Source organism: Manduca sexta, chromosome 28 (assembly GCF_014839805.1).
Source record: "Manduca sexta isolate Smith_Timp_Sample1 chromosome 28, JHU_Msex_v1.0, whole genome shotgun sequence".
Taxonomy (NCBI): domain Eukaryota; kingdom Metazoa; phylum Arthropoda; class Insecta; order Lepidoptera; family Sphingidae; genus Manduca; species Manduca sexta.
The window spans coordinates 10,736,054-10,748,324 of NC_051142.1; the positions used below are offsets into that span (position 1 = coordinate 10,736,054).

Consider the following 12,271-nt stretch of genomic DNA (forward strand, 5'->3'; position numbering starts at 1 on the left):
CCCACGCCAGTCGAAACAACTATGCCGTCATGTTTGAAACTGATATGTATTGCAAATCATTGAAAATATAGAAAGTGTAATTTATAAGCCGGTGGCGTAGTTGCGTCACGTTAAGACTGCAGTGCTGAGGTCTCGGGTTCGATCCCTAAGTCTGGCAGTGATATTAGATTCTACTCCATACCGTAGTCTGGAATTTGTGTCCGATATGACGATAGGCTCGCCACCTATCATAACATGGGACCGGAATACACACGGCGGTTAGAAGATGCACCAGTGGCGCGCCTGTTTTCCCTTTGGGGATATAAAGGCATGAGAGTGTGTGATGTCGATTAGTGTTTATTGGCATCTATTTTTTGTAAACCGAATCAATTGTAAGAAAGGCCAGCAAATGCCTTTAGGCCCCGATGTGTTGATACTATGAGAATAAGCAGTTCACCTAAGCCTCGTTTTGCTGGTAATGTTTGCCTATACAAACATGAAAGCGATAAATAAGCCGACAGAAGTACCTGCCCAGAGAGGTGCGCCCACAGGAGTTGCAATATTATGTGAAGTAACAAGTAACCCAACTAAAACCATAGTTACAAAATGTATCCAACTATATCCGATACTTGGCTAATGAAACAGTCGTAAAGAGTGGTTACTAACACCGATTGCGATTGCAAACCACAACATTGTCTACATTGACAAACGAAATATAAATTTTGTCATCTAAATCGGGATTAGAAATCAATGCATGACTGATCATACAAATCAAAATAATATGAAATGTTCCAATAAATTATAATTCATTTTGTTTCTGACCCTACTGCGTTAAAAACTGAAGTTACTGCCTAAAGAATGATTTAAATAAGTTAATAACGTTATTTTATTATGATATTTGCATGACTGCCTCGCTGGCGTAACTATGCCAACAGATTGGATTACGGTACCTACAACTGCAGTGCTGTGGTCTCGGATTCTATCCCCGGGTCGGGCAAAGTTATATTGGGTTTTTCTACTCATTATTAGTCCCGAGACTGGAATTTATGATATTTTCACGATATTGTGATGGACTCTTCCCCTATCACAAAATGGGACGAAATACACATGGCGGATAGTGCGTGCAGCAGTTGCGCCTCTGCCTACACCTTGGGGGTAATAAAGCGTAGGTGTATGTGTGTGTGAAAGTATACACTTTCACACACACATACACCTACGCTTTATTATAATAATACTATTATGATAATAATATCGAAAAAACCGGTTAATGCTTATCGTTTAGCGCATGCAACAAGTACATTATAATGTAATTTACTTTTTACTTACAGTGGTGTAACAGGGAAACTTGTCATCTTCACTAAAGTTCTCTTAATTTATACTACTCTATGAAGCATTAAGGCATTTATTTCTGTAACTCGAAGCGTAATTGTAATATGCAACAATCAACCGTCGCGACGTAAACCGTTGGCGCAAATTTATTTCTAGTTAGGGCAATTTCACAAACAGCTCAAAATGTTTGAGGACTCGACCACAATACGTTTAATTAATGTACTATTATGTGCTGACGACATTTGACGAGGCTTCGTGAACTTGCTGTTCCGTATATGAACAGGCTAGTTTGTATACATTCGTGTATACTGTAGCATTATCGCGTTATATCTGAACTTAATTAGGTGAGTCGCGTGTCAGTAAGATATATTTTTTAATATGCGTGTTTGGGTGATATTATTTTAAAGGTCAACATTGTGATAATGTGAAATGACCAATGTTTATAACATGTTATTCTTGATTTGTTTTATTTTATATATAATTACATAATATAACGAGTAAAAACAAGATCGCAAAACAAGAAACTCCGTGTGGGATGTGATGATGAATGAAATCAGTAATAATGCATTATTTCGTTGTAATGTAGATATAAAACAAAACCTTGACAAACCTATGAACCCCGTTGCTTCTCACATAGTTGTTGGCTATGCAAAAATATAAGCAAATAATCATTTATGTGTCATCACATACCTACAAAATAAAATTACCCCCATTATTTTTACGTAGTCCTATTACCAAAATGTTTTAATCTAGCAAAACCAATAGGTATTTTTTAAGTGACAATATATTTCTACAATGTAAATGATGCCGTTGAACCCACTTCAAAAGCATCTAAGATACCGCGTGAAATCGAGACATACCTTTGCTTCACAAAGTCACAAAACGTAACACCCTCGCCAGTAAAGGTCGACACTCAAAGGGTAGTGGAAACGGCCCAGTTTACACTATGTCAGCAAAATCTGCGAGGAAGTCAGGGTGTGAGCGTGACACGAGATTTTCTTTGAATCCTTCCATTACCATCAATTCCGCCGCGTCACCGCACGCGCGCTCCGTTTAATAGCCCACTCGGCACTCGGCGCGAGCTCGCACCGCTTCACACGTCACTCACGTACCACTCAGATTTTTCATGGAGATTTACACAGTCCAAAATTGATAGAGCAGAGTACGCCGTACTGAATTCCATTGCACACCCGTTTGTTGGTTTATACATGGGCCTTTACAAGTTCTTTTGACGGCGCGCGACGCATTGATATTGCTTGTGAGTATGGGTGTAAAATGCATTTTCGGATACAGGTTTATATACTGGCTACCGCTGTATTGATTGCATTTAAATTATTCACTAGCTCGTATCCACAAATTCTTCCGAGTAGGAAGTTCTGCAAAGGTTCATATTAAATTGACCTCCCAATTGTGTGAAAAAAAATTATAAAGTAATGGTTATAAAAGGGGTTAAGCTGAAAATACTTTAGAATCTTCCGAAATACCGCTAAACAAAAAAAAAGAAAACTGGAAACGACTATAACATATAAATCTATAGCCATTAACTAGATATCGCAAATATCTCCGTTTCAAATAACATTCAATTACTCATCAATCGTTATCACAACGCATCTCTGAACCCTCAAATTCCCAAACCCGACCTAAAAGAAATACATTCCAAAACCGTTCCGCATTACGCTCAGTCTTAAAATATAAAATTTCGCAAACTTTTAAGGAGGCAGATACTTAGTTCGCCGCGAAACAGTATAAGTTTGAAGTGTAGGCGATCGTCAGGCGGATAGTTGGCCAACTGCACCGGCGACCCCGTTTAAACAGATTTGCAGGATTGAGCGGTAAAATCGCCTACGTTAGTTAGATCTCACTCGATGTTATGATGCTATCAAGTGATTAAGTAATTTATAGTTAGCGGGTATGCGAACGGCTCTCTCGGACTCGGATCAGTTTAAACTCCAAACGTGACGACTGTATAATATTATAATCAAGCAAGGAATCTAGGCGTTTATAATTAATGGAAAGTATATTTGTGTTAAAAAGCGACGATAGCCTAGTTGGGTATGGAACGGTCTGCCGAGACGAATGTCCGCAGGTTCAAATCCCAAGGGCACACACCTCTGACTTTTCTAAAAAATCATGTGTGTATTCTTTGTGAATTTATCGTTCGCTTTAACGGTGAAGGAAAACATCGTGAGGAAACCTGCACATCTGAGAAGTTCTCTATAGGAATTTCGAAGGTGTGTGAAGTCTACCAATCCGCACTAGGCCAGCGTGGTGGACTAAGGCCTAATCCCTCTCAGTAGTAGAGGAGGCCAGTGCTCAGCAGTGGGCAAGTATATAATACAGGGCTGATATTATTATTATTATTATTATATTTGTGTTTCTAAAATATAAACAAGCGTTGTTTGTGTTGTCCGAGCTTAACTACGAAATAGCTGACTGATCATATATAACTGACAAGTAAGGAACATTTTAAGAAATAATGTAAATTATATTTCATGCCAAAAATGTATCCCTTGGATGCAAATACAATACAAACTTATTAAATTGGCTATAAAAAAAAACTGTCTGCAGACTACACGATATGCATGCGGTCGGTCGTAAAACTGTAAACCGAAACTTTGTGCAACATGTAACAATTTGCGCCGACCCCACCAAGTGAATATAGGGAAGTTATGTCTTTATCTACGTAATAAGTATCAATCTATTACTCCATTAATTTGGATCGTTTCATCTCAAAGCAAATGATTAATGAATATCATAAAAAATGGCTTTCGTATTTAATTTTTAAATTAAAAGAATCCCTGTTTATTACCTACTCTATAATAGCGAAGTTTATGCAAAGTGTACCTTCGTAAACACTCCTATTCGAGCTAATAATTGATTTTTCATCGAAGACATAATATTTTATTCCTTGAATTGAGGGATTATAAGTTATTAGATCGATTTCCTCGAAAGATACCTTAGACATACCCCGCTCAAGTATCAGCAAGGGACGTTGAAATCGATTAAGTACTTTCACGGAATTTCAGAGTGTTTACGTAACATGTTGTGTTCCCAGATAATGGAATAAATGTAGCTTTACAAATACAGGGTCGCAAAACCTTATTCCTCCAACTTGTAAGTTTAATAAAAATGTTATTTGATTTTGTCGTACAGTTGAGTCGATAATAACATTTTAAAAATATGTTTTAAAACACGGTTCGCTTAGAAATCCAGTTTGCCGAGCGTGGAGGTCAATAATTGTTATAAACATTAGATGTTAAGTTTCATTGAAGGCAAATAAATTGCAACGAGTACATATATTTCTTTTTTAAATAATAGGTCAAACACCAACCTTAAGATCCAGGTCCATAACCAGATGCCTCCCGAAGGAAGTGCCGCCGGTCTTCTGTATGTGTAAGAAGACCATGACATCATGGGCGTTCAGGTCGAACCTGAAGTCGTCGTGTAACACCTCGTCATACGAGAGGCCGGGCTGGGCTATGACGTCAGGCAGAGGTCTGCCCGGCGCCTCCGCGTATGTGAGGGCAAGAGACTCTGACACCCTCTCCCTTGGTGATAATGCGCACACCTGAAACAATACAGAACAATTAAATACATCTCTAGATTAGGCTTTGTTGCAAAAAATATACTGATCTATATACCCATTCTTTAATACCTTTATAGGTATTTTTCGCAGTAAAGACTATCACTAAACTAACGTACAATACTAATTGAAAGAATAAGAAAGAAATCAAGCGTGTTGTCAAATTTGAGTACATGCTAGCTTTATATCAGTACCATATTGGAAAAGAAAAGCATCAGATTATTTTGGGCGCAGTCCAACCGCGATATTGCGATACCTTCGGCAAATGCATTAACAGTTTTGCTTCCCACGAAACTCGGTCAACCAAGCTGTTTTCTGCTATGGCTCTACATAGTATTTCAGAACGTGTTTAATCGACGGGAACTACGGATGACGTAATCTAACAATTCAAATTCATCAATAAATAATATACTCCAGATCTACTAATGATACCTACTCCAACTTACTCGTGATAGCAACATCAATCAAAAATATTGACCTCCACCTCCCACACACAATATTATAATTCATTGTCAACACGACATAACAAGGGTTGTGCGACTCGGGACACTCAATTAAGTTAAAGATTATGTTACAATGTCGGACCCTTATTATCGGCTCCCGGCAGAAATGCGTGAATTATAGAGTCTTGAGAAGCAATTGCTTTAAGTGCTTCGCTTTAATGTGTCAACAACCAAAATATTATTAATGACATGTTGGTTTTGTAGATTACCAAAAAAATCGAGCCGAAAGTGGCAAGAGAAAACGAATGGTCTGATAGTAAGTTATCATTATCGCCCATTAACTAACTACCGCAGCGAAATCGTGAATGTCTTGCTGGCTTTACAGAATAGAAAAAGGGGAGAGGTACTTCTTACTAATTGTACAAAAACTATCATAGCAAGCCGCCACTTTTCCCCGCCAAATCCTGTCATAAAGAAACAGAAATTAAATGACAATATTTTTTAAAATTACTTGGATTACTTATTCAAGTGTAAACAAATTCTACTAATCATGATCTAATCATGAAAGTATGAATGTAACAAGCAATCAGGCTAGAGCTATATATATGAAGCTAAAATTATGAAACACATTGTATTCAAGGTTATCAAACAATTTAGCGAATTCTATTGTAGTCGCATCATCACAATTCATCACAATTACTTGTAGGTCAAACATATCATGGAATCGGTAAGTGACCCGCGAACGAATTGCGAGCACTGAACTAAATCACAGCCGTATATTACACTTAAATCAGTTTAAAACAGAGACTGGCTCGTGCTTCGTCGTTCATCATAGACTAATGTCGGATTTTAATAAATTCATACGATAAATTCCATGCACGGCTATTCATTCGCATAATTCTTGACCAGAAATAAGCGCCGGTATATTTATGACGGCGTAAATCTCAAGTCGTTTACCAGTCGCAAAAATCTCAGTGTCAGTGGTTGCGAAAATAGCAATAGATATACGTTAGATAATAGATATACGATAGACGTAAACAAAATGAACTCGACGAGTGTCTTCAAGATTTATGGAGTGAGTAATCCTATTAGCATAATGTTTTGTGTTTTTTGGTGGTCATCTCAACGAACACTAACCATTTTTTTATAACAGAACTACGATGTTAAATCTTAACCTATTGATAAGCACAATGCAATCCAAAGATAATAAACACCTTCACTGATCATCTAATCTTTATCTTATCACGCAACAATCGTGATAAATTTACACAACACACAACACAATCCAATATTTGTTGTTGTTTTATACTTAATTGCTGATATCAGAATACATTTTATAACAATTTACGCCTGTGAAAATTTGTATACAAACAATGCCCCCCGACGCTGGCCCGACCTAATCCAAATAAACTTGTTATGTTGGGGAGGTTTGATCTACACAGCACCGCCCTTAATCAAATTAGATGCTCTCAACAACTCGTTTATACAGTTGACACCCTCTTCGACCCGACGCAACCTTCCTGTAACAGGTTTGCTGCCGAGGGGGGCAGAAGCTGTTGTATCATCAAGTGATTAGAAACTTAAGATTCACGAAAGATACGCTTGTTGAGGTCGCAACGTGCTCAAAGATCGATTCTAAAACAACGAACCCTAACATTGGCTCCAGGCCTAATCAAACATTTGTTCGAAACAGGTGTTGGTGCCAGCCCGCTATTGTTATTTATGTTTTGTGTATTTTTCACAGGCTGCGCAGCGTAAAGTGTTATTTATTTCGTCGGCTTTAAATCTAGAATTTTTAAGTACAAACATCAATTATTGTTAATTCTTCTTCATACTGGTATAATCCATTATTAAAAGCTTTTGTCGATAGTGCTCCGTATCCTAACATACTATAAAATAAAGTCTCTCGGTCAGTCTGTGCGAATGCGTTTCGATGAAATTTGGTATGGAGATAGTTTGAGACCCCGGGACGGATATAGGCTACTTTTCCGGGAAAATAAAGAGTCTTTCAAGCGGGTCAAACCGCGAGTAGAAGCTAGTTAATTACATTCATGCAAGATTAAGTTTGTATCCGCAATTATTAATAAAATTAAAAGGAAGAGCTATTTTTAAACAACATAATGTAGAAAAAACTTGATATGCAGTTTTTTGTTTACAAAAACATGAACAAACCTTAGTTTGTGTATTAAAATTTGTATAAATCTAAACGAACAAAAACATTACATACTTCGCATTCGATTAATCCTTGGTGCTACATTTGCATATCAAAGAGTTCCATGCCGCCAGCATCCAATCTTCCTACGGTCTTTACCCAGTCATCAATCATACAAGTAGTTGGCCGTGCCACGTCGTCTTGCATCAAGACTTTTTATTAAATACGTGCTATTGTTACCGCGGCTTCAAGCGCGCCGTATATCTGGGAACGTTTCATTTATACGGATAAAGTATTCTAAATGTCTCCTTTTCTCTCTAACTATGATAGATGTTGGTAATCGATGTTGATATAACTATGACTGACATTCATGTATTTTACAAAATCTATGTTTAATATCTAGATAAATACCAAGGCCGATATCATCTTATATGAATATTTATATCATTTATTTGTCATTTATAAATATTCAAATAAAATTCTTCAATGTCCATAAATCACGATAGCCAAACGAATGTATAAGCAGACAATATTGATTTACATAATATAAAGCTCTTCGAAATCGCAATTCGCTAATGCGTAAAGCTTTCATACGGTTCAAAAGTAAAGGAAATATTTTCAATTTAGTGAAAAGTATTTTTTCCTCGAATTTTGTCTGCGCAATACCTTTTAGCAGCGTTTATTGTCCGTTATAGAACCATTACCTTCGTATTATAATGAAGTGAATAGTATGCTAATTTAATGCATTAATATTATAATTATTAGAAGATATAATTCGTGTAATTAACGCATCTTTTAACTATAAAATTTAGTTGACTGAAAATCATTGGTTATAATTTTCATGGTTACGTTAAATACAAAAAGAACGTCTATTTCAAAAATATGTTGTCGTGTATTTTTATACTTAACTAGATGACCCGGTGAACTTCGTATCACATACATATATTTGTTCATTATTATATTATGGAACGCAATTCTGCCATGCCAATACGAATTTTATCATTATCTGTCTCTTGCTGGTTGATAGTGCAGATTGCACGTGAGGTAGCTCGTCAGTGGCATTTTAAAACAATAACAGAAAATCGAAGTTCACGCGCACTAAACTGATGATAGGTTTTTATTATAATTTTGAAATTTCTTTATTTCTTTTCTTTTTTTTCAACCAACTGAGACATTTACATTTTTTTTATTTCTGAAATGTTTTGTATTTCAACAAAATAAACCAAAGAGTAGTAAAAGCGACGATAGCCTAGATAGATAGATTGGGTATGGAACGGACTGCCGAGGCGAATGTCTGCAGGTTCAAATACCAAGGGCACACACCTCTGACTTTTCTAAAAAATCATGTGTATATTCTTTGTGAATTTATCGTTCGCTTTAACGGTGAAGGAAAACATCGTGAGAAAACCTGCACATCTGAGAAGTTCTCTATAGGAATTTCGAAGGTGTGTGAAATCTACCAATCCGCACTAGGCCAGCGTGGTGGACTAAGGCCTAATCCCTCTCAGTATTAGAGGAGGCCCGTGCTCAGCAGTGGGCAAGTATATAATACAGGGCTGATATTATTATTATTATTATAAACCAAAGAGATTGGACCTGATACTACAGCTATGAAACAGACAAATTTCTGAACGCACCTATAAATATTAATAACCAGGTGACAATTCTTTATTTCTAAAAAGATAAAAGACATCAAATGTTTCACAGCTAGGTACAAATTTATATAGGAAAATTAAATTGTTTAAACCTTCACTGAACTTCCATAAAAAATTCAAAAATTAAATTAGCCAAATCGGTCCAGCAGTTCTCAAGTTTAAGCGAGACTAACGAACAGCAATTGATTTATATATATATAGATTTATCTTTTGGCAATAATACAAAACCAATACTTCCAAATTCAATTGTTTTAAGAAAACTATTCTTCACGCGTAAGCAACAGACTAAACCAAGGTCCACACCTTATAAACATTGCCCTTGAGCTAGTTTCGTCCATTTTACTCTGCCCTGATGGCCTTAAGCTGTAGCCGGTCTTGTAAGGCGACACTTTAAAAGCTGTTGTCATTTCAACAATGAAAATGCATCGACATTTTCAATGTGTGGAGAACATTATACATTTATTACCAACTGTAAAAAATATAATCTTAAAAATCGTGTAAAACCCTCATTTAGAAGTGGCTTTTAACGTCCGTTTTGTACACGGTTTTCCTTATTTACCCGAATAACACTTCGGGATGTAGCAATATTTTCGACATGGCTTGGCGCAGGGTCGCTAGGGTCGCCACTCCGGAGGGTGAACAGATAAAGGGCGCCAGCTCTCTACCCCGCTTGTTTGTTCGCCTAATGAAGTGGGCAGAGCACCCTCGTCCCATTAATATACAGTTACAATCAGCATTAGGCGAACCGCCGCTTCACAGATTGAAACAACTTCCAAATAACTCCTTTAAGTAATCATTTGAAAGTCTCCAAGTATTTCTCGAAACTGATTTCTTTTAGTGTTGGTGTTTTGCAGGGTTCCGTACCCCGAAAGGAACCCTATAAGATCACTATTTGTTAATCTGTCTGCCTGTTCGTCTCTCCGTGAAGACGCTTTTGGCAAGATTGCGTAGATGTTGCCTATTTTGCGATTTCTTAAGGGAATCAAAACTTATAGGGTCTTCCCGTTGACATGGAGTCATGAAATTTGTCAAGAAGCAACGTATTACAGCATATGTAAAGGAAAACCTCTCAAAAACCTTAAATATGTACTTTCATAATAAAAAAATCTAGTTTGTACGAAAACCTTGGTGCGCGAATCCATCTCGCACTTGTCCAGTTTTTTAGATTACTGACGCCCTGAGCCGCTGTTGCTATTTGTTCTTTGTTTATAAAGAAAGTAAAATAAAAAAAAATATCACAAATATTTAGTAGGTTGTTGTTTTATTAAAACAAGTCGCGATCACTATAGTATAAATTATTAACAATTATTTACTGTATAGCATAGCCGATTAAAAAAGTTCTTGTTCCGAATGTCACAAAAATCTACATTCATCATTACATGAAACCGCACACAATTGTGAGTTCTGAGGATTTCAGAGATTACGCGACTCTGTTGCGAAAACACTCGAAACGAAAACAAATATTTGTACTACCCCCAAAACTTTATATGGCAGTGGAATAAGTCGCTCAACTCGTTTACATAATTAAGGAGATAGGTAGTTTGAAAACAATGAAAAACTTGCATCCTGTTTTGCACAAAATATTTATAAATAATGTAACACGTGTAACGTCGGGGCCGCTTACATCGTAAACGGGTTAAATAAATTGCATACGGCACGTTGTATCAAATAGCAGTTTGAACGAGCCACTCATCGATCAAAGGGTTCGCTTAGGATTACTCATCATTGATGCATTGGCTTGTTAGGCATTATGCTAAGAAATATGATCTGGCAGACGTGTGCATCCTGAACACTGTATAGCGAGTGGGACGGAGCGCAGATATCCTAAGCGAGCTTTTATTATGTTAAGCATGTGTTCCATATCGTCGAGTAAATATTTAAATAAATACTTTTATATCACACCTACCGTTAACAAGCGATGATGTATGAAAAATATGAATGTGGCAGAAACGAAAGAGGTGTGTTAGCGTCATAGCATGTTATGTTCAATAGTCTCTGCCTGTGTTAGGAAGGTCATGGGCTTTATTCCGTCTACGAGCTTTCTAATCGAAGGACAGCTTTGATAGCTAGAGTACAAAACACCTTAATTACCTATGCATTTATCAAAGCTGTTCTTTGATCAAAAAGCACGTAACTGAAAAAACAGAAATTTGCCATAGGGCCCCCTGACCATATGTATGTATGTTCTGTTATACTATTAACCGTAGTACGATAAAAAGAAATGTATATTATATGTGAGACACAACAGTAGCCAGAGATTAGAATTATGCCCCCTGTAAATTAGCCCTTTAACGCACCCCTAACACATGGTTAATGGTATGAGTATAACAACTTAATGTGCCGTTTAAAAACCGTTGAGCTCAATTAATCAAGTAATGAGATGATATCTTTATTGACACCAGACGACGGTAGGCGTGGATCTGTCTCGAACCGAAATAGATGGCGCGAAATGCTTGACGCCTGTCGAACACCAGCGCTGGATGTCATCTCTGCGATGTACTCAATATTATCTATTGGGGAAGCGTACGACTATTTACGCTCAGACAAAAAACCACTTGCCACTATGAATCTACAATAAATTTTACTGAAATAGTTTGGACGTTAAAGTAATAAAGCTAATATTTATATTCTCTATATGTGTAATATATTTAATATAAGAATAATATACAAGTGTTACGAAAATAAATGTCGATGATGAATGGTGTTTTCCTAGTGAATAAGCAAACAACGACTACCACTATTAAACCCATAAAGCAAAAATGTTATAACAATGGGTGCAAAAATAACTAACTATGAAAGAAACCAATAGTTACTTATGTAAGGAGCGGAGAAAAGAATGAAAAAATATAGTTTCTTGGGAAAAGTGGTAACGAACTCATAAATTTCTACTTGTACGTTTTTATGAATTATGATCTTAATGAGAAACGAATGCACGTGCGGCCGTAGAATGTTCAGTAGTAATAAAAATAGGTAAAAAATAATTTTGCACGCTAAAAATATATTATATAAAATGTCTAAATGTCCAATATTTACGTATACACCACGTGTCATACCGGTTTAAAGAACCGTGCACGACAAAACTCAATACATTAATAAACCAATCGTTTCGTTATAAAAAACATGACTACGA

At 36.6% G+C, this 12,271-nt stretch overlaps 1 protein-coding gene across 1 annotated transcript in view; it reads right to left on the minus strand.

Annotated features, from left to right (window-relative positions):
• LOC115445525 (heparan-sulfate 6-O-sulfotransferase 2) overlaps positions 1-12,271 on the minus strand; it is a 99,125-nt gene that overhangs the window by 70,768 nt on the left and 16,086 nt on the right. Inside the window, exon 2 of the mRNA XM_030171816.2 lies at positions 4,640-4,876. Coding sequence (XP_030027676.1) covers positions 4,640-4,876 — 237 coding nt within the window. The remainder of the gene's footprint in view (positions 1-4,639; positions 4,877-12,271) is intronic.